The sequence below is a fragment of the Cetorhinus maximus genome, chromosome 10 (genome assembly GCF_964194155.1).
Source record: "Cetorhinus maximus chromosome 10, sCetMax3.hap1.1, whole genome shotgun sequence".
Classification (NCBI taxonomy): Eukaryota; Metazoa; Chordata; class Chondrichthyes; order Lamniformes; family Cetorhinidae; genus Cetorhinus; species Cetorhinus maximus.
In genome coordinates this window covers 3,918,503-3,942,605 of record NC_135888.1, presented here as the reverse complement: position 1 = coordinate 3,942,605, position 24,103 = coordinate 3,918,503, and the positions used below count along the sequence as shown (strand labels likewise).

General features: G+C 45.1%; 1 protein-coding gene across 2 annotated transcripts in view; it reads right to left on the bottom strand.

The window, feature by feature from the left end:
• Positions 1 to 24,103, bottom strand: part of LOC144685409 (protein crumbs homolog 2-like) — a 180,025-nt gene that overhangs the window by 101,098 nt on the left and 54,824 nt on the right. For both annotated transcript variants that reach the window (XM_078549847.1, XM_078549846.1), the window contains exon 2: positions 732 to 1,433. In XM_078549847.1, the coding sequence (XP_078405973.1) occupies positions 732 to 1,433 (702 nt within the window). The remainder of the gene's footprint in view (positions 1 to 731; positions 1,434 to 24,103) is intronic.

Here is a 24,103-nt window from a genome sequence, read left to right as displayed (position 1 = left end):
CTCCAAGTATTCTATTAACCTTGATACTATTCTCTGATGTATCCTCCCTTTCAGTTCATACTTCACTACTTCCCACTGCCAATTTTTCTCCTCTCCTCTCTCTGAATTCCCCCTCAGGTTCCCATCCCCCTGCCAATCTAGTTTAAACCCTCCCCAACAGCACTAGCAAACCTCCCCAGGAGGACATTAGCCCCAGTCCTGTTAAGGTGTAACCCACCCTTCTTGTACAGGTCCCACCTGCCCCAGGACTGATCCCAATGCTTCAGAAATCTAAAGCCCTCCCTCCCACTCCATTTCTCCAGTAATGTGTTGAACTGTGCAATCTTCCTATTCTTAGCTCACTAGCACGTGGCACTGGGAGTAATCCTGCGATTAGTGTTCTTGAGGTCCTGCTTTTTAATTCCCTTCCTAGCTCCCTAAAATCTGTTTTTAGGACCTCACCCCTTTTCGTACCTATGTCATTGGTCCCAAAGTGGACCACGACCTCTGGCTGTTCGCCCTCCCCCAAAACAATGTCCTGCAGTCGCTCTGTGACAAAGTTTCGCCCCAAAGTAGAAATGTAAACATTGGAGACTAACACAAGTTGCTGATGTATTATCCTAACTGGTATTAATTTACACAGGCTTGACACAACTATTCTGTAAAATTCTGTCTGTGGCAAAAATATCTAAATCAGTAATATAACTGTTCTACTTTAACTCACTACGTCCTACAGTGGAGGCATAAATTACCTTTGTAGCCAAGAAGACAAACACACAAGTATCGATCCACATCATGGATGCAGGTAGCCCCATTTCTGCATGGTTTGGACGCACATTCGTTGATGTCAATTTCACAGTTAGGCCCTTGGTATCCAGGAACACAGAAGCATTTATACTCATTTTTCCCTTCAACACATAGAGCCCCATTTAAACAAGGATTTGATGCACAGTCATCAACATCGGTTTCGCAGTTAACCCCTGTGTAACCGGGTTGACAATCACAGGTATAATTCCCAATTCCATCCAAGCAAGTTCCATTGTTCTTGCATGAGTTGACCAGGCATTCATTAATGTCTGTCGTGCAGTTTTCCCCTTCATACCCTGGTGAACACAGGCAACTGTATCCATTCACTCTATCTATGCAATCAACATGAGCTCCTTGGCAAGGATTGCTCTCGCATTCGTTTATATTTAGGCCGCATTGAGTACCTTCAAAACCAGGTAAGCAGGTGCAGTTGTACTGCCGGCTTCCTGGTGTACTTTCACAGGTACTGTTATTCATGCAGAGGTCAAAATGACAGGCATCATACTGTAGTTCACAATTCTTCCCCATGTAGATCACAGGATCCTGTTGACACTGACAAGTGTAGTTATTCAGACCATCAATGCAAATCCCATTGTTCTGGCATGGTTGTGATGAGCACTTGTTGACATCTGGAGAACAGAAATTACCTGTGTGATTTTTAAAAAAAAAAGATAAATGATTAGTTTCATCAATATATTCAGGTGAAACTAATCTCCAGTTCCACGTGTTAATCTTGTCGTGTTGTAGGTTAGATTTATTCATTTGCAAACAACCAATTCTAGCACATGGTTAATATTCCAAACTTCTTGTGATTTTGCCTTACTGGGCTGAACATACCAGGTTTTATTTAGATAATTTAAAAACGTTTCTAGTATTCAATCACAATTTGTTAGTTAATAGGCAACAGGGGTGAAGTTAATATACACTAACAGCAATATGCACTATGCATTTAACAAAATCAATGGATTTACGCTTCATAAATCACTGGTGTGGTGGGCCTAAACTAGATTATTGTGACCAATTCTGGACACACACCACACTTCAGTAAGTATGTACAAGGATGTCAAGGCCTTAGAGAGAGTGCAGAGGAGATTTACCAAAGTGGTACCAGGATGAAGGACTTCAGTTACGAGGGACCAGAGAAACTGAGGTTGTTCTCCTTAGAGCAGAGAAGGTTAAAGGGGAATTCGATAGCGGTGTTCATAATTATGAGGGATTTTGATGTGATGGGGAGAAACTATTTCCACTGGCAAGAGGGTCAGTAACCAGAGGATAAATTTAAGAGGAGCGGCAAAAACTCCAGTAGAGAAATCAGCTTCTTTTAAACAGCAAATTGTAATGAGCTGAAAGGGTTGGGGGGGTAGACGCAGTAGTACTTTTCAAAGGGGAATTGGATATAGACTTGAAATGGAAAACTTTACAAAGTTTGCGGGGAAACAGCTCTGGAGTGGAACAGTTTGGCTAGCTCTTTTAAACAGCTGGCATGGACGTGATGGGCCGAATGGCCTGCTTCAGTGTTGTACGATTCTGTGATTTAATAGGTCAATAGGCCAAGGCCCTAAAGCCGCTCACCTGTCTCATGCACAATGTGGAGCTGGAGCTTTGATGCAATGACATAGGAATCAGCAAAAAAGAAAATGCCTGGCCCATTATAATTTCTGTATTTGTACAGTACGGGGCAGTCAATGGGGAAAGATTTAATTTAATAGTGCTGTAATCTCTCAGAAGTCATACAATTTCACGTTGGAACAGCAGCCCGATTATGGTATCTGGTGCATGTCCTTTGGCACTCCAGCACTTTGCTATGAATACAGAAGCCAGCCCCAGTGCTAACATTCACATTCAGTCACCATGTGTTTGATAAGTTCTTGTCTGGATCGATGTGTAGAATGCCTCGGGGGGGAAGCAGACCATTTTACCATTTTACTTTGCTTCAAACACACCTCCTGGCATTTCAACAAAGGGTGGTAATAGTCTTTGAAGTCATTTAAGATTTATTCCATTTACCCATCCTCCTGGCGAAGTGAAGATGGATGAGACATCAAGGCCATAATTAACCCTGCAGTAATATTGCACAGCGACACACACACAAAAAACCCTCCACAACCTCAGGGGATAGACCTGCAGAATGTAAGGTTTACGCATAAGCTGTTCTGTTAAACTAAACTAGTTAGTTTAGTCTCTCATCTCAAGCGCACTCCGCAGCCAGGTCAGATATATTAGCTAAAAAAAATGGCAATTTCTGAATCTTCCGATGGATACGCTTCACACAACAGCAAAGTATTTCTCTCTGGTCTTGCAATGATATTTAAATAAAGGCAATTAACCCCTCAACCCACAATGTTTGAATTTCTCTGTGGAATAGATCTAAAGTTGTAAACAACAAACTGCCAGATAGCTGGAGTTTCACTTTATATGCACAAGTGTTTAGTTTTAAGCAAAGGTTAATTAACAGACGAATTCGCTGTTCTTTAAATTTGGAAGAATGCATAATAAGTGAAAATCGAATCTATTCCTGTAGGGAGCATTAATGCATATTGAAATGGATTATTTTTGTAAATGTATTCAGAGAACGTTATTACCAGGTTGACAGTCACAAATATCATCCCCAATTCCTGGTGCCAGGAAAAATACAATAAATGAAATATATGATATTCCTCACCTAAGGACAATTAATTACGTAAGATGAAAATAACCTGGTATTGTCCACCTCTAATTCATGTGCAGTTTACCAGTGGAAGTTTTACTAAATCTTACATAATTCTAAATGCACATTTATTTTGTGTGTGTCTCTTGTCCACTTTTGGCATGCAGTACTAGCTTTAAAACTATTTGCTGTATCCAGAGAGCTTGCATTTTGTACAGAGCCCCCTGCCCCCTGTTGTGCTATTGTAGAATTGCACTCTATACATGAATGAGAATGGTGGGCTGCACTCTCCATTGTAATGCATATTGTGCCACATGAATAGAATGTGCTTCCCTTTCATGAGCTCGCCCACTTTGTGGACCTTCTGTCCTTGATACAAAGTACAACCCCCAGTGACTAAGCTACAGGCAACATATTAGGCATCAAGAATGTGGAACTAGCTGCTATCCCACACTTCTGATGTAAAGATTATCCCAATCTTTAAATGGTTTAAGATTTTTGGCTAACATATAAAAATCATCAATTTGTTCAATATAGGCAATACTGCACTGTTGTGCTTCAGATTTTTTAAGTAATATCGATGAAAAACATGACCGATGTGCCTGTGATTTTCTGATATGTGCTCCCAGTGGGTCAGGCTCCTGGAAGTGCCGTTTTGTAAAATCAGCTCTTATTCTCCGGACTGTGCGATAATGATATTGATGTGATCGTTTATGGGAATATAAATTGGAATTATTTTGCATGTGTCGCACAACAGAAAACAGCACCCCACCGCTGTCCCATCTTCTCCTGGTCTGAATAATGAGCAAATGCACTGCTCAAATGTGTACAACAATATGTAGCTAGGACTGCTTACAGGACAGTAATTTCCCAGGGAGGGTCAAATGGTATTCTGAATCATGACTGCAGTCTGGAAATGATACTGTGGGATATTATCATGCAAAGTCTTAATGAATTCTTGCCAAATTCCATTCTCTGCTATTGAAGCACTAACCCATTGTTTTTCAATTGATATGAATGCATTACCTATGTATAATGAAGTCACAAAGGGTCATTTCCAATGACCCTTTGTGACTTCATTATACATAGGTAATGCATTCAACAATGCACTAAGATTATCTAAATAATGCATTCAACAATGCACTAAGATTATCTAAATAATGCATTCAACAATGCACTAAGATTATCTAAAAGCCATAAAGCCATTTTTTTCAAAAGGCTATGTATTTTATGCATCTATATATATAATACATGTACCACATATATATGTGTGTGTGTGTGTGTGTGTGTGTGTATACTATCTGGAGAGGTGTTAAAAAGTTTAGATCTGTTCTTGTCCTTCAATGGTTGTATATGCTGACATTAACAGCCTATCCTCACAGTGCCATTGATTGGTGATGTTGCTTGCACTGTAGGATTAGCGTCACCATAGTTTTATCTCCTGATAATTAGCATTCAACAATTGGATTGATTTAGCAAGGAGAGTGCTTACAAGGGAAAACAAAAACAGAATTACCTGGAAAAACTCAGCAGGTCTGGCAGCATCGGCGGAGAAGAAAAGAGTTGACGTTTCGAGTCCTCATGACCCTTCAACAGTCAGTTCGAGGACTCGAAACGCCAACTCTTTTCTTCTCCGCCGATGTTGCCAGACCTGCTGAGTTTTTCCAGGTAATTCTGTTTTTGTTTTGGATTTCCAGCATCTGCAGTAGTTTTTTGTTTGTACTTACAAGGGAAGCGGTTTTACTTGTATGGTCTGGCCAATTTTTTATCTGAGTCATTTTAGAACATTCGGCGTGGATTCCTGTGCAACTGCGGCCCTCACTTGCCCTCCACCTGTGATTCAAGGCCTGACCAATTTTTTGGGCTGAGTTACTGTCATGGTAGTGAGTTCCTTACAGGTTTGGAGAGATCAGAGGAAGTGGACTCTCCGGCAGCTGTACCCCAAGGAGCCCCGCCGATTCAGGTGAATCAAGAGAATAGGAAGGTGATCCTGGGGGAGCCATTGTGATTCAAGCATCATGGGGGTCAATTTTTGTGAAGCCAGGAAAAGCATTACCGTTCCTCTCGACCCTCACAAAAATCATTTACAAACTTGTTTGTTAAACTTTTACACGCAGCTTGCAATGGTTGTTTTAAGGACTGTTGATTAGGCAGCTCAGTGTCAAGTACCATATGTGATGCAAACCCCACTCGTTGGTAATTCAAAGTTGCACCACAGGCCTTTTGGCACTGCAGGACCCCAACTGGAATTGGCTAATGAGGCTCTCGCCAGTTTCAGGGCCAAGTCAAAATAACAGAGACCTGAAGGACATCAGGAATAAGGTAGTAGGTGCTGCACTGCTATTTTAATTGCTCTACTGTCAGGCAGAGGGGATGAAAATCAATTCAATTGTATTCTGACCAGGCTGTACTCTAACAGTCAAATGTTGAGAAACCAAACCAGCCTGCTGGTTGTACTAATGAATGCAAAACACCAACCTATCATAAGAACTAACTGCAGTTACCGGTACGAATATTTAGTTTTTAGATGACAAAACAAAATAAATGAGTATAAGGCTGGTCCCACTAGTATTTATTGACAGTTATGGTCCAAATTACATAGCCTGTTCCTTTGTCACTCTCTCCCCAGGAATTATTATGTTGAAAAAACTTTAAAAAGTATACCTGTATTACCATGTGAATACCGCAGCAAACATTGGGTTGGAGAGAAAATATGAGAAGCTAACATATTGAAAATGTTCTGATATATCTGGCGGAGAGTGAGCAGGCATTTCTGGTATTTGTAGACTTCAAAATTGTTTTTTATTCAATCATAGGATAGCAAGGCCAGCACTTATTGCTCATCCCTAATTGCATTTGAGGCTGTGGTGGTGAGAGCCGCCTTCTTGGACTGTTGTAGTCCATCTGGTGCAGGTACACCCACAATTCTGTTAGGGAGGGAGTTCTGAGATTTTATAACAGCGACAGTGGAGGAATAGCCATATGGTTCCAGGTCAGGATAGCCTGTGATGTGGAGGGGAACTTGCAGGTGGTGGTGTTCCCATGGGAAGAGTTTTTGGGTCAGCGAGAGGGGGCAGGCATCCCGACATCACCGCACATCATTTAGATTTTCAGTTCGGCAAGGCTATTAAGGCCATTTAAATAGTCATTAAAACAATTAACTGAGCTGCCCGACCAACCTTAAGGTTGGGGGGCAGGTGAAGAGCCCAGGCGGCCTTCGCATTTTTCATGGAACCTCATCCACGGGCGGGACGAGGTTTCATGAAGGTTTCATTAATTAAATAAATTTTTTTAATCAAAATTCATGAACATGTCCCAGCTCATGTGACACTATCTCGTCTTAAAATATTTCCTTTTCTTTATTTAAATTTTTAAACCTCAATCTAATCTCCCTGAGTCACCTCTGTGCCTCAGGGAGATTTCTGAGCTCTCTCCCTCTCTCTCCCTCTCTTGTGTGCATGGACAAAAGAGCACAGGCCCCAATTCAGGGAAAGCCCCCCAACGCGTCACCCCACCTGCACAGGGAGTGCTCAGCGCTTCCGGGCGCGCGTCACACTGGGTGGGCCTTAATTGGCCAGCCCACGTAAAATGGCGGCGTGGCCCCGATCGGGGGCGCCGATCGGGTTCGCACCCACCCCCGTACAACACCTCCTGATGGGAGGAAATTTCTGCCCCATGTGTCTGATGCCCTTGCTTTTCTGGGCGGTACAGGTAGCAGACTTGCAAGATAATGTCAAAGGAACCTTGGCAAATTGCTGCTGTGCGTCTTCTCGATGATACACTTTGCTCTCACAGTGAATGCTAATGGCGGTGGATGGGCAGCTAAACAAGCAGACTGCTTTGTCCTGGGTGGTGTCGAGCTCCTTGTGTGTTGTTGGGGCTGCACTCATCCAGGCAAATGGAGAGTATTCCATCACACTCCTGACTTGTGCCGTGTACCAGAATTCCCAGCCTCCAACCTGCAGTACTTGTATGGATGGTCCAGTTAAGCTTCTGATCAACGATAACCTCCAGGATGTTGATGGTGAGGGATTTAGTGATGGTAACGCTGATGAGTGTCAAGGGGGAATGGCTAGATTCTCTTGCATGGTACTCATGTGGCATGAATGTTCCTTCCCACTTTTCAACCCAAGCCTAAATGTTGCCTCGGTCTTGCTGCATGTAGCCATGAACTGCTTCAGTATCTGAGGAGTTGTGAATAGTACTGAACACTGCAATCATCAGTGAATATCCCACATCCGACCCTATTCTGGAGGGAAAGTCATTGGTGAAACAGGTGAAGATTCTACCCTGAAGAACTCCTGCAATAATGTCCAGGGGCTGACACGATTCACCTCCAACACCCACAACCATTTTCCTCTGAACTAGCTATGACACCAACGAGGGGAGTGTTTTCTCCCTGATTCCTATTTACTTTAATTTTGCTCGGGCTTCTTGATGCCACACTCTGTCAATTGCTGCCTTGATGCCAACAACAGTCAGTCTGGCCTCACCTCTGGACTTTGGCTCTTTCATCCATGTTTGGGCCAAGCTGTAATGAGGTCTGGAGCCAAGTGGTACTGCCAGAACCCAAACTGGGCATCAGTGAACAGGTTGTTGCTGAATTATTGCCCCTAGTTAACAATGTCAATGACAACTTTCATCATTTTACTGATGGTTGACAATAGTCTGATTGGGTGTTAATTGGCTGATTGGATTTGTCCTGCTTTTTGTGGGCAGTGCATATCTAGGCAATTTCCCACATTGCCAGGTTGATGCCAGTATTGGAGATGCATGGCAACAGCTTGGCATGGGGCACAGCTAGTTTTGGAGCACAAGCCTTCAGTACTACAGCCAGATCCTCAGGGCCTATGGTCTTTGTTGCATCCAGTGGGTTCCAGCTGTTTCTTGATATCACGTGGATTGAATTGTCACTGGCATCTGTGATGTTGGAGACTTCAGGAAGAGGCTGAGATGTATCATCCACTCGGCACTTCTGGCTGAAGATGGTTGGCAAGTGCTTCATTCAACCTTGACTTTTGCACTGATGTGCTGGACCCCCCCAAGATTGATGGGGATGTTTGTGGAGCCTCCTTCTTTGATTAGTTCTTTAATTGTCCCCCATCATTCATAACTGGATGTGGCAAGAACTGATCCATTTGCTGTGGTTTTTTTTTATTATTTGTTCATGGGGTGCTAAGCCAGTATTTATTACCCATCCCTAATTGCCCTTGTAATTACCCTGGGGCTCTGGAATACCAGTCCAGTGACAATACCATTATGCCACTACCTCCCCTATCGCTTAGTGATGTCTATAGAATGCTGCTACTGTTATTTAACATGCTCGTGGCCCTGAATTGTAGCTTCACCAGGTTCCTATGTTACTGTCTGCTCAAGGATTATGAGCTTCTCATGTGTATTTACAAACCTTAATGCCAGGTAAGCTTCAATGTACAGAAAGAGCTTACAGAATATTGAAAGGCCTGGATAGAGTGGACGTGGGGAAGATGTTTCCACTAGTAGGAGAGACTAGGACCCGAGGGCACAGCCTCAGAATAAAGGGAAGACCTTTTAGAACAGAGATGAGGAGAAACTTCTTTAGCCAGAGAGTGGTGAATCTATGGAATTCATTGGCACAGAAGGCTGTGGAGGCCAGGTCATCGAGTATATTTAAGACCGAGATAGATAGGTTCTTGATTGGTAAGGGGATCAAAGGTTACGGGAAGAAGGCGGGAGAATGGGGTTGAGAAACTTATCAGCCATGATTGAATGGCGGAGCAGACTCGATGGGCCGATTGGCCTAATTTCTGCTCCTATGTCTTATGGTCTTATGGTCTAAAGAGCTGACGGACTTGTCAGCTCTCTGCTCACACTACATATTAAAATAAATATTACCTCCTGGATCTGGCCCCACATTTAATCAGGTGGACTTCTGGTGTCATCATACCCGAACTAAATACATAGTTTGTGTCGATGTGATGGAATATAGTGAGCCTATTAGTCCAGGTGACATCAGTAAAAAAAACTTAGGGTTGAGATTTCTTCTGGGCACCTTAATAATGTCATTACCTCAAGATTCTTTCCAATTGCCACATATGAAGGTGTAGCTCAATGAGATTTTAAACAGAGAATGTTGACAGTGTAATGAAAAATTGAAGACAAATTGGAAAATAATTAATTTTTCTGATGACCCTGGAGGAAAGTGTTCTAATATCAAAACAAAACAGCTTACACCATTAAAAGGAGCATAAACTGTGCCCAAGACCTGTCATGAAGGAATAGTTCAAGAAGGTGAAGCCAATAAAATATGTGCAGCATGTTAAAAAGCCGAGCAGAAATACTCTCTGCTTACTGGAGAGTTTCTTTTCAAATACATCTTCAAGCACATTATGCACGTCCCTGCCCAATATTTTATCCTGAAAATGTCTTTAATGCTCAAGCCACTTACATCCCCTTTTAATGAAAAAGGCATTTTGTTGCATTTGAAATATGGGAGAATAAGCCAAAACAATCTTATTTTTCTAGTGAAACCACTTTGGTAGAGCCTGCCAAAGTGATGCAGCCTAATATTGTCAGCAAGTGCTTTAGGCCAGCTTAGTGGGTCAATAAAAGTTATTTTGACCTTTTCAAGCATGCAAACTTTCTCACTTCCAGGAATCAAAGTATTTCTTTTATGAAGGCCACCCTGCAGGAGTAGAACAGATGAAAGGAGATTGGTTAGAAATGCGGAGAATGAGCATCAAAGGAGCTGCGCTCAAGGGCAGTTTTCTGAATAAAAACAATTGTCCAAATTCACTGCTGCGTTTACTAAATGGAGGACAATGCTGATTTTTTTTCCTGAGTTTCTTAAGTATTGTAAATGTAGTACAGAAATTTTAAACACTTACTAACTGTACATGTAATGATCTTTGTGTCGTGTATTAGGTCAGTCTAGAAGTATCATTATTCAGCATCCATCTGTGTACAGCAGTGTTGGTTGGAGTAGTGAGTATATTTGATCTCTTCACAGCTATTTTCTTTTAGCAAATACATGTCAGAGAATGAATAAAACAAATCCACATGTCCTGTGATGGATTTTACTCCGGGTTACTGGCATGATCAGTCTTTGTTCAATATGACCCCAGATCATCCCTGGTGTTTTCTGACAAATGTGCATTTGCATTATGTCATTTTGTCCTGTAGGTTTTACTATTCCCCTAGGCTTCCCAGCTGGTGTTGTACTTTGAGCTGCCAAACTGTGGCTGGCGTATGACCGAAAAGCACCTTGACACCTTGGACAGCTGCACTCTATGCAAGAGAGTTTTCTCCATGCAAGTGAATGGTCAAAATAAGGGCTTCATCCTTTTTCAAAATGATCAAGCTGGCTTTCGTACTAACAAGGGCATGTTTTTAAGAGATCATGTACCATCGATCTGATTTTTGACAGTTTTGATGAGTGTTAGATGATTTATTTTTTCTCTCTCTCTCGCTGTCTTTCTCCCTATTCCCCCAAGGTGATGCATGCAGGGATACAGTGCTAAGGATACCTGCAGCCATACCCAAGTGGCCATTGGTGTATGAGAGTAGAAACCAAGGGTGAAATCGTCTGGTCTCATTGGCAGCAGGCATCAGGGGACAGACGCTATGACAAGATGGCCAAAAATCGGTTTCACGCCGTCGCGAAACCAGTTTGCGATAGTCTGCTCCGCCCGTCAATGGGGGGGTCGCGTCTCCCGTCAATGGGGGGGTCGCGTCTCCCGTCAATGGGGGGGTCGCGTTTCCCGTCAATGGCGGGTCGCGTTTCCCGTCAATGGCGGGTCGAGTTTCCCGTCAATGGCGGGGTCGCGTTTCCCGTCAATGGGGGGGTCGCGTTTCCCGTCAATGGCGGGTCGCGTTTCCCGTCAATGGCAGGTCGAGTTTCCCGTCAATGGCGGGGTCGCGTTTCCCGTCAATGGCGGGTCGCGTTTCCCGTCAATGGCAGGTCGAGTTTCCCGTCAATGGCGGGGTCGCGTTTCCCGTCAATGGCAGGTCGCGTCTCCCGTCAATGGCAGGTCGAGTTTCCCGTCAATGGCGGGGTCGAGTTTCCCGTCAATGGCGGGGTCGCGTTTCCCGTCAATGGCGGGTCGCGTTTCCCGTCAATGGCGGGGTCGCGTTTCCCGTCAATGGCGGGTTGTGTTTCCCGTCAATGGCGGGTTGTGTTTCCTGTCAATGGCGGGTTGTGTTTCCCGTTTCCCGTCAATGGCGGGGTCGCGTTTCCCGTCAATGGCGGGTCGCGTTTCCCGTCAATGGCGGGTTGTGTTTCCCGCCATCCAACATCGAGAAGTTAATTTTAATGCAATTGCATCTCGTTATTGTGCCCTGACGCCGGAATCATCCCCCCACCTCAGATTTACCGCCATGACTTCAGAACGGCTTCGTGGCTGCCTTTAAAAGGCGTGCGCCTGGCGAGCTGAACTTTGAGGGGAACTCGGGGGTGAGCGCGCACACAGCCTTGCGCAGCGATCACGACCATCACCCACAGGACATCTCGGAAAAGGCGCTGGGCCACAGGCAAGTTGCTTTTTCCCGGCTGGTTTTCAGTGCGGTGCTGGAGGAAGGGGCTCCAGTGTGGGTGAGGCTGTGGTGCTGGGGGTTGGGGGCGGTGGTGGGGGGGAGGTGAGCAAGGCAGCACAGACTGAAGGAAGTACAAGAGCACGTGCTGTGGGTGAAGGGGGGGCGGGGGAGGTGAGGGTGAGGGTGAGGGAAGGGCAATGCACTTGGAAGAGCATTCTTCCATAGCGGAGACTGGTCAGCTGCAGCTCCATTGACAGGCTGGGAGTCAGGCCTCTGAAGCTCTTCTGCAAAAGCATGAAAGTGCCACCAAATGCTCCAGAATGTTTCACTGCAAATTGACGTGTGTTTTAGGGGGAGTCAGGACGATTGCTGGACTGGGCAAGTTGTAGAATCTCCTTGTGAAAGGTGGCTGTGGTAATCTGAGGCGTAATACACCTTTAAGAGACTGTGAGCAGATTGACAACCTGACTGTAAGACCCAATAGCTGTGTAGCCCAGGCTACATGTTAATGTTAGTCTGGAGTAGGGTCTGGCTGGGGAAGCACACATCCTGTTAATGCTCTGTGGTTTGTTTAAATTAATAGTATGTGTTTCATTTCATATCAGTTTCTGCATCTGCCATATATTGTAATCAACTCGCCTGCTGACAGATAAGGGTGCAAACAGCTCACGAGCAAAGTGACCCACAGTTAAAACATAACAGTGACACAGTCACTGGAGGCGCTCAGAGCCTCTTGCAATGTCTTTATGAAGGTTTGGACCAGTATCTCCCATGGTCCAAGCTAACAGCGTAGACCTGCAGTGCGAGTTAGAAGTGTGTCTGTGCCTGACCTGGGAGCACATCATGCAGTCCGGTGGCCAAAGCTGCCGCTAATCGGTCAAGTGGAGTTGGGCGGAGGTGGGTGGAGCTTCGGACAGCCATGAAGTGTACTAAACACTGGCCACCCAAGTGGTGACCAGGGAACTGGTCGGTCACATATGCCACCTGCCTCAGGATTCAGTGCCACGGGGACATGGAGGGCATCCACTTAGATGGCCCCCGTGGTAACAAGCAGTCAACTACGTCAACTACAAAGGCTTCCATTCGCTGAGTGTTCAGCTGGTCTGTGACCACCACAAATGCATCCTACAGGTCTGCGCATGAATCCCAGGAGCGTCCACAACTCCTATCTCCTTAGCAGGTCTCAGATCCCTGACATCTTCCAGGGTCCACAGAGGCTGCAGGTTTGGCTCCTGGGGACAAGGATTACCCGCAGAGGAGGTGGCTGATGATGCCAGTGCGGCGGCCGCAGACTGCAGCAGAGTGGTGGTATAATGAGACTCATGCTGCAACCCCAACTTTGGTGGAGTAAATGTTTGGTGTTTTGAAAATGAGGTTCTGGTGCCTCGACAGGTCCAGTGGAGACTGCAGTACAGTCTCCAGAGGCTGTCGCACACCATTGTAGCTTGCTGTGCGCTACACAACCTGGCGCTGCAATGGGGGGGAGGACCTGGCTGAGGAGGAGATTGAAGAGCTGCACGTCTCATCCGATGAGGAGGACATCAAAGGGGATGATGGCGATGAGGTCCTTGAAGGCGAGGATGTTGGTGATGAGGCCATCGCGCTGGCCAGATGAGGTAGGTGCACTTCGGAGACCCTCATAGCCACAAGATTGGTAGAGGATGATGTTGAGAAGCAGTGAGGACAGTCCTGACATCCTCACCTTGCACCTGTGAACGTTTGACTCCTGTGTATAAAGTAATGGAAGGGGTCATCAACAATGCTATCAAGCAGCACTTGCTTAGTAATAACCTGCTCACTGACGTCCAGTTTGGGTTCCCCCAGGGCCACTCAGCTCCTGACCTCATTACAGCCTTGGTTCAAACATGGACAAAAGAGCTGAACTCCCGAGGTGAGGCGAGAGTGACTGCCCTTGACATCAGGGCAGCATTTACCCAAGTGTGGCAACAAGGAGCCCGAGCAAAACTGGAGCCAAAGGGAATCAGGGGGAAAACCCTCCACTGGTTGGAGTCATACCTAGCACAAAGGAAGATGGTTGTGGTTGTTGGAGGTCAGTCATCTCAGCTCCAGGACATCACTGCAGGAGTTCCTCAAGGTAGTGTCCTCAGCCCAACCATCTTCAGCTGCTTCATCAATGACCTTCCTTCCATTATAAAATCAGAAGTGGGGATGTCCGCTGATGATTGCACAATGTTCAGCACCATTTGCGACTCCTCAGATACTGAAGCAGTCTATGTCCAAATGCAGCAAGACCTGGACAATAGCCAGGCTTGGGCTAACAAGTGGCAAGTAACATTCGTGCCACTCATGTGTCAGGCAATAACCATCTCCAACAAGAGAGAATCTACCCATCGCCCCTTGACATTCAATGGCATTACCATCACTGAATCCGACGCTATCAATGTCCTGGGGGTTACCACTGACCAGAAACTGAACTGGACTAGCCATATAAATACTGTGGCTACAAGAGCAGGTCAGAGGCTAGGAATCGTGCGATGAGTAACTCACCTCCTGACTCCCCAAAGCCTGACCACCATCTACAAGGCACAAGTCAGGAGTGTGATGGAATACTCTCCACTTGCCTGGATGAGTGCAGCTCCCACAACACTCAAGAAGCTTGACACCATCCAGGGCTTGATTAGGACCACATCCACAAACATTCACTCCCTCCATCACCGACGCGCAGTAGCACCAGTGTGTACCATCCACAAGATGCACTGCAGGAATTCACCAAGGCTCCTTAGACAGCACCTTCCAAACCCATGACCACTACCATCTAGAAGGACAAGGGCAGCAGACAGATGGGAACACCAGCTCCAAGTCACTCACCATCCTGACTTGGAAAAATATCGCCGTTCCTTCACTGTTGCTGGGTCAAAATCCTGGAACTCCCTCCCTAACAGCATTGTGGGTGTACCTACACCACATGAACTGCAGTCTTTCAAGAAGGCAGCTCACCACCACCTCCTCAAGGGCAACCAGGGATGGGCAATAAATGCTGGCCCAAACACCGAAGTCCACATCCCGTGAATGAATGAAAAAAAACATACCCTCAGTGCTCAGGCTCATGTCACGGAGACACAGTGGAGGCCCTAGATTCCAGGATCACTAGATTCCATGGGGATGATGACGAAATGCAGTGAGGACACTTCATAGATCTTCACATAACCCCTGTGGGTGTCTGACTCCTCTCTGGCTGAGGGAAGCTCGCTTGCGCTCCATGGTCAAGTCATATCTTGGAGATGCAGCCGTGAAACTTTAAATGCACCTGATCCTTGGTCAGCCTTCAGCACCTGGACCCTTCAGGAGCACAGCGTCACCGGTCACAGATACTGACGAGACGGGGGCCAACCCCACCTTAAAGGTGCTGAGAGCCACACAGAGAGAATGGCGGAACTCTGTGACGCCTGCCCACTACATTCAGGTAACAATGACCAGCACCATCGAGGTGCAGGTATCTCTAATGTGTCCAGTGAGTGTGAAGCCATCAATTTGGTCTGAAGGGTACACACTGCACAGGGAAGAGGCCCTGGACTGAGACACCTGCCTTTATCTTGTGCAGGAACCAAGGTTTCACATTTGAGTGACATAAACACTGACCATCAGAACAAGGAGCAATAGGCAGGGACAGATTCTCGGGAGTTTATTTATAATAGTGAACATTATGTACAAGTGATTAACACCCGTGCCCAGGCTGTGCAATTACATGTTCTTAACTTTCCTAACCCTGCCGCTATGTCTTGGTGCTCCCCCAACATCCACAGCGGAAATGGAGGCAGCCTGCTAACTGCAACGCCCTGTCTGTGTTGACTTAAGCATGCATCCTCTGGAGGGCCGAGACCTGGAGGGCCCCGGCCTGCTTTGGGGGTCCTGCTGTGGGCCAGCTGCACTCTCCTTAGCCTGTGGAGCTGGAGCTGCGAGGGGCTCACAGGAAGAGGGGATTTGGATTGGCCAGACGTTCCTGGAGTCACCTGGGTGGATGGCCCTGAGGTGTCGAGCTGCTGATCCTCCTCCATATGGGTGCCCGATGGCCCCTGGCTGACTCCTTGAAGAGAAGGGGGAGCTTGAGTGATATCGAGCTGCCCCACACCCCTCCCGCATTGACACTGTTGGAGGCCAACTATGGCATCAGCGATGGAGTTCAGCCCGTGTAGCAGTGCAGGAGTAACGTCCTGGACCCAAGGTCTCAATGGCAGGCGCCATCCTGCCAGTGTTGAACTTGGTGTGCCAGTATGCTGGCACTATCACCTTGGACTGAAGGCAGACAGACTCCTCCATTGTCCCTTGCAATCTGAGGAGTGCACCAGGCATCCCTTTCTGATATTCCCGTGATTGTCTTTGCAGCTCCAACAACTGATTGGGGACCAAGTCCAGAGGCTCATCATCTGACTCGGACTCAGTAGGTTCCTTGTCTCCAGCCGTCCTCCGAGTGCTGATGACCAAGGATGTCCCTGCGTCCGCCAGCTGTGGAACAGATTGTTTGCTGTGCTCACCAGATTGTTATCCTGAGGCTGCTCCACATCTAGATCCCACTGAGGTGTGTGTTGCTGCGCTGGTGGAGGGTGTGGGTGAGGCTGTGACGGGTCTTCAATGGTGCTGCCCTCAGGGTCCTCATCCCCGGTGCTCTCAGCGCTGGGGTCAGGGTCAAGGTTACCTGAGGGCGACGTGTCAGATGTGCCAAGGACAGAAAGAGGAGATTATTAGTGCTTGGCAGCATGTTGAACACAGAACAGTGGACTCAGGGTTGATGTGGGGCAGGATCCTCACATGAGTGTTCACCGCAGACTTCGCCATCACTGCAGGAACGGTCCACGTCCTCTCCGGCCAGCTCCAATGCGCGACTCTCGAACGGAGTGAGGGCCTTGATGTCCAGCACTCCACCCCCGGCCTGGGACCTCTCCCGTTGATTATGCACAATCTTGTCCTGCATAAAGACAGATGGAGAGAGTGTGAGCAAGGTGCCTGCCAGGCCAAATGAGAAGGATGCCAAGTGTGCGTGTGTGCTGAGTGGAGACATGGCTGGGATGAGGCGGCTATCTCCAGAAGGGAAAAAACAGTTCAGATCACTATTCTTATTTCCCAGTTTTTACTGTTTTTTTCCTTCTGGGTCTCCAGGGGAGATGAGGCCAGATGGAGATGTGAGGGTGTGTGTGTGAGAGTGAGTGGTGATGTCCCTTGAGCTGGCAGTGAGTGAGATGCCAGTGAATGTGTGATGGGTTTGTGACTGGGTGATTTAAGATTGATGAGATGGTTGACTTACACCAGTGGCACGAATGAGATCATACATCTGTTTTCTGCACTGGCTGGCTGACCTCATGTGTACAGCGTTGGCACTGACCACCTCCACCACCACCTCCCAAGTCGGAGTGGTGAGACTGATGGTCCTCTTGCGGCCAGAGCGGGGGTAGAGGACATTGTGGTGGACTTCCATTGCATCCGGAAGGCATCCCAGGGATGGATCACTGAATCGGGGGACTACACTCCTCTTAGCTTTTGGGGCCATGTCTTCACTGGAACAGTCCTGGGCTGCGAGCGTTGAGAACTGTGTGCGTGGCTGCAGTTTAAATATGGTGCCCAGCGTGAGGAAGCGGTGAGGTAACAGCGTGGTGGGCAAATCAGAGGCCGGCTGCCAGCAATCTGACTGCATAATTAATGAGGCAGGAAGAGAACGATACGGTGTGAAAACCCACTGTTGCTGTCGGCGGGTGAAATATCTTTTTTCACACCCATTACCACACCTAGTGCAAATCTGGGCCGATTCGGCCCCGAGTGTTAGTTGTCTAATTGACCATGGAGAGGACATCACTACCTCTCAGTCCTCACCAAAAGTTCACAAATGAGAAATTTCCTTCAAGGTTTCCTGGAAAAATGATCAGGAGGAAGAATTCAAGTCCTGACTATTTCTTTCTCCCCCTTTCTCTGTCCAGGGGTGCGATGGGTAGTTGCAAGGTCTCTTGCTTTGTCAGGACTGATATCAGATAATTGACCACTAATTGAACCTGTGACCATCTTCTCAGTGAGAGCTCACACGATAGCAAGCAATAAACTCATCAACTGAGCTTTCCAAAGTGAGAGTGATTAGTAGTGGCAAATCTGGAGCACATTTGGATCAACTATCCCATACAAACCTAGTTCAAATTAATTCCGAGGGTTAATGTGAACGAAAGAAATAAATAATCATTTAATTTAATTATCAATTTGTATTTCCCCAAAAGAAAGGAAGCAACACCCGATAACACCAAATACACTGTAGTAAACTGTACCTGGTTTGTGTGAGTCCAGACAGTTCAGGTGATTGTCCCTGCAGGCTCCCATTATGTGATGGTTCAATTTAATGGGGAAGCCATTTTCTCTCATAACTTTGCACGCTGTCTATTGTGGGCATTGTGAAGTGGCTGAATAAAGGTTTTATGGTTCTACTTTTATCATGATTTTATAAAGACACTTGCGCTGGAAGCCATTGTCGGTATTCAGTGGCTGATGCCCGCTGTGTCCAACTGCAGTAAACATAACTCACGACAGCCACAGTGCTGTTAAGGCCTATGAAGATGGAGTATATGCTGTGGTTTGGTTCCCAAAAGAGAAATTAAAGTAGATATAATAGATAGCTGTGCTTTATAAGCTTCGAGTTGCAGGTTTTCTTTTATTGCAGCAGCTTGATAACATTTGAAAAGCAAACCCTCAGATAGCTAACAGATACAAGTCGCTTTAACACTTGTGACTCAAAAATTGGTTTGAATTTAGCTAGAAATGTGCATTTTGGTGTATGATGAAAATTGAGCATTTACAAACACTGCGTATCTATTGCTCAGTGCCTCGTGCCAGTGATTACACTGCATTGCACTTTGATAGCCGCTATTTTACACCAACACATACTCATTAGTGATCGCTCCTAACATCATACACTAATGAATTAACTAATTAACTATTTGTTACACATCCATGTGGTCAAGTTTTCATTCACATTTTGGTGGCATTCGGCAGCTGGTAAAGTTATTAATGTTTGACTTTTCTGTACAAAGAAGCATTTTGCAGCAAGTTTTAAACTGAGTAGAATGTATGTCCCTTTGTTACTTTTAAAATCTCTTTTAGTGACCAGATAAATAGCTTGTATAAGGATCTCAAAACGAGAACATATCTCAGTCTGGGGAGCGAAGCTGTTTGTACAGTTAATTGTAAAAAAATAAAATGCAGTGCAGCTTCAGAATGCTATTTTATGACATTCTGTTTGCACCAAAGGAACAGAAAATGACCTAAGAATAAAGTGAATGTATCAAAAACCTTGTTGCTGGTCCGCTGGCTTCTATCAGAGCAACAAACAGCCCTTGAATCATTATCAGGCCCAAAGCAAGATAACCGATTCCTGACATGTTTTCACTTAATCTCTTTGTGCCTAAAATTAACAGAATTATTTGTCCAGAATAGTCAATAGGTCAGGGATTGTTGATGACAAAACCAGCAATCAGCATCTGCACCCTAGACGTCTTGTTTCTATTGTAGTTCCTTTATTCTGTGATTGTAAAGAACTCCTGGAGCAGGATTTTGCTCTCAGTCTAAAGTTACTCATGAGTTTTCTGGTCTGAAGTGTGATTTAATTTAAATTGTTTTTATATAATTTACCCTGTTTTATTTTACAACTGCAGCTGCTTAGTATTGTAAATTTCTCTCAGTTAAAGTGCCCTATTAGTAATAGTTCATCGAAACCTACTTAAACCTTTTCACACTCAGCCCAGGTGTGAACTGTATTTTCGGAAACAGCATATAAATAACAGCTTGAGCATTTGGTCGCATGTTTGCCTTTAATCTGTTTTTATCATTTTCAAACTGAAGAATTTACTGCTGGTGATATTCAGGGATGAACACCTCGAAGGTTTTCAGGTGACACACTAGAATCAGATCACTTAGCCAAACAGAAAATCATCCAGATATATAAAAACGCTAGTCAAAGATGTTGGAGAGTACACCAGAAGAAATGTCTGAAATCTAATAAACTGTGAAACATGCCCCCCAGATTCCACTGGAGAATAAATTCCATTCAGGATGCGATGCACAATTGCTTCTCTCCAGTGTTTTCTATCGTGCAGAAATCCAAAATAATAAGGGCTTAATATTGGGAGAACAGTGATCCATCATGTTATGCAGACCATCAGGCCTGACCTCGGCTGTCAATATAGGCAAGAGCAGGTGTTAATGTACCTATACCAAGTGTCCCAGGTTGACAGAGTGATCTGATTCCAGTCTTGCTGAAGCATTTCTTACGCTTTCATACCTGAAGATTAAACTCAGAATGCTGCTTAATGCTTCTCCTGCAGTACTTAGTGAGTCGAATAAAAATTAATAAATTAACTGAATAAAACAGGGGAGGTAGTGCACAGGGCAGTCAGTTTAATGACGATACAAGTTTAATGCTTTGCTGGTGCTTCACTTCGACAGCTTTTACATCACAGCTCATCCTTAAGATCATCACTTCCAAATACTTCACTCATAGTATATTTGCCCATTTTTCAGAGTGCATCCCTAGCATAGAGAGAAGATGAATGAAAGATTGAATAACAGGAAGGTCAGAAAAGGGAATTGGCTTAAATGTGATTTTCATTTCTTTAGCATGGAGTAGAAAGTGATAAAAAAGCAAAATAACTCAAAAGGAGGTTGAAGCTGGGCGTTATACAATATAACCAATCTAAAAATACACTACCACTGCCCTGCTCTGCAAAGTGGCATAACTTCAGACGAAACCCTTGCTCAGAGAGGTTTATCAATTGATGAGCAGGTTCAGCAAGGCCTCCTGAGTAAAACGAACTCTGCTCTTGTGTGGTCAGTTTCAGGATCCTTTACTGTACAATCTGTTCGACGTTGCATCTGAAAGCAGCTTAATATATTAACACTTTCAGAATAACCCCTTGGGCTTCACTTTTATTCAAAGGGTTATCTCGCTATTACTGCCAAAATAATACTGTTGGAAAGAACTGGAATCCATTTCAGTGGTTAAGTGACAAAAGAGCAGGAAATCCCACAGCCAGGAACAGCTTGCATACAGAAAATACTGTCCTCGCAATTCATTCGTAATGTTAAGTAAAACCTGATAGAGCCAGTGTTGACCTTTTAATAATAGAAGATAGTGAAAATGTTGCTCAATGATTGTATGCCAACATGCCTTTAATTCTGCTATAGTGAATGCACATTTCTGCCGCGTGCTCAAGCTATGAGTGAGTGTTTTAAAAAATATATATTTTTCAAGTGTTCACTTTCACACAATTTTCCCACCTGTCTGCCTGTCAATAGTACCCAGAAGATACACTGGCACAAGAGACTGGTTTACATTTATTTGTGATTCGTAACTTCTATGAGAATCCAGTTCTCTTTATAACATTTCTACTTTTGGGGCCTTTTCAGGTTATCAATTAAATACTGCAAAGAGTGTGATTATAGGTAGTGCAGAGAATAAGATGGTTACCGCATCAGCTCGTTCAAGAATCAAAAGAATGGGCGGGATTTTCCACACCCTCCTGCCACCTCCTGGTCCTGCCGGAAGCCAATGGGCTTCTGGCTGGGGCGCCACCTCGCCCACAGAGGGTCCTGCCCACAATGGGGCCAGGAGATCCTGGTGAATGGTTTAGCCAGTTGGCACTCACAACAGCATGTGCTTTCACCCTACTTATGCAATGGAACAAAACTGGTGCTGAGAGATTGGGAAGATTCTACGCTCATTCTCTCCCTTTCCCAGTGGCTAAAACGCAGGAGAAATTCTCCCGGGAACTGGAATTCTCACCTGTTCAAAATGTTAGAGCAATCACAACTCCATAACCTTCTTTAATAGAGTTGGGTTGGGATAGCAAAATAAGAGGTTTCAATACAGTTTTACTGTTGCACATTGCTTTCTTGGGCATTATTTTCCTTACCTATCCACCAGCACATTTTTAAATACCAATATATTTAAATGCCAATTTTTTTTTTTCTATTGCTTTGAATATGAAGAGTCTGTTATACTTTCCATACACTGGGGGTAGCAGGAACACCTTGAGAGGAGGTGACCGAGAGGCGCTCTATCCAATGGTAAATGGTATAGAATAAGTAAATCAAGGGCAGAATCTTTGGCTTGGCGAGTGGGGGGCGGGGCCCACTCGCTGAGACGTATAACAACGTGTGGTGATGTCGGGCGTGCGTCCCGATGTCACCGCGCATCATTTAGATTTTCAATTCGGCGGGCGCGCAGCCAAGTTTGTCGAAGGCCTATTAAGGCCGTTTAAAAAGTCACTTAAGCAATTAGCTGAGCTGCCCGTCCAATCTTAAGGTTGGCGGGGGGGCAGGCAAAGAGCCCAGGCGGCCTTCGCATTTTTCATGGAACCTCATCCACGGGTGGGATGAGGTTTCACGAACGATTTATAATGTTCAGAAAATTTTTTATTAAAATTAATGCACATGTCTCAGCTCATGTGACAGTTTCACTGAGGGCACATGTCATAAATTTTTTTTTACCACTTTATTAAACTGTTTAACCTTAAAACTTGGCTCTCTGAGGCACTCTGTACCTCCAGGAGATTTCTGCACCCTTTCACGCGCAAGCGCAAAAGAGTACACTCCTGACTCAGGTAACAACCCCCCCACCCACCCCCTGCCCGCACAGGGAGTGCACAGCTCTTCCGGGCGTCCGTCACGCTGGGCGGGCCTTAATTAGCCCACCCACATAAAATGGCGGCGCGGACCCAATTGGGGGCACTGATTGGCTCCATGCCCGCCTGCTCCGGCACCGCCTGCCCGACAGGCAGAACATTCTGCCCCGAAAGATCATAGCTTGTTGAATAAGGGGGCACAGATTCAAACTGGAGAGTGGCAAATTTGGCATTGGTCTCGGGAAGATCTCAGATCAACATTGACAAATATATGGAATAGAATGGATTTCTAAATAGGGCAGTAGAGGAAGAAATCCAGGAATAACTTGGGAAACAGTTGGATATGTTAGTGTACATAGACTAACACTTGCCCCTCAACCAGTACTGCTAAAACAAATTCACTGGTCATTTTTTCATGAGATGTTTGTAGGTCCTTGCTGTGTGTAAATTGGCAGCTGCGTTTGTCGACATTCCAGTAGTAACTATACACCACAAGTACTGCACTGACTATGTAATACTTTGTAATACTATGTAATACTTTGGGATGCTCTGAGACCATGAAAGGTTTGTACAAGTGCAAGTTCCTTCCTAGCTTGCTCAATGTGTAGGACATCATCAATTAAAGTTGTGTTGGGTGAGTGGCCATCCAATTGACATTCCTAACTGATCTACTTCTTTGTTCTTCAATTACTAGTTTAGAAATATGGTTTGATTAACCAAATGTTTGCCTTGAAGCTTGTGTGACACATAAACCTACCTCCTCTCGTGCCTTTGCAACTTCCCCTGTCTGAATCCTCCTTTTTCACCTATTCGATGACATTTCCAATCCTGTTTTCTTAAACTATATTTTCAGGGACATGGTCGAAGGATAATTTAACTCGGGGATCAGCTTCAGTCAAATTATTGTCACTCTGTTCAAAATGTTCATTTCTCTACTCAAATAGTTTACTACTTGCTTTCTTAAATCAAATGGTGCCATTGGTGTTGCAGTGGAGGATCCAGGTAAACCAGGTAAAAAGAAGTGTTATTTTTCCTACACTTGGCTCAGAGCTGGGTCATAACTAACATGGTTAGTTCCGTTCAAGAATAGATTCGCATATCTTTTAAATTAGAGTTTGGGCTGTAATTCCTCACACTTTCAAATATGAGCTGGGCACAAATTTTTCAAAAAAATTGAGCGTCGCTGTTAAATAGAGCATCTGTAGAGCAGTGTTAAATTTTAATTGGATATACTAAATAGTAAAAAATTTCCACAACTATCTGAAATGGTTCATTGTATTTTAATTAGTTCGCTTAAATTTTTAATTCGCCTTTTGGTATTCTTGCTGCAGGCTCCGATGAGAGTCAGCTTTGAGCTAAGTCAGGCATCTTTACTCAGCTGCACTGTTGTGGCTGTCAATTGCTAAAACAGATTAAAAATAAATAATACGCTGGCAGATTGCTGCCATGCCACTGTCTTCTTGCTGGAGGATTGTGATGGGACAGGTACGTGTACAGAGAATATTGTTTAGGTTCAGCTACTCTTTGTGGTCTGGCCTACCCACTGTTA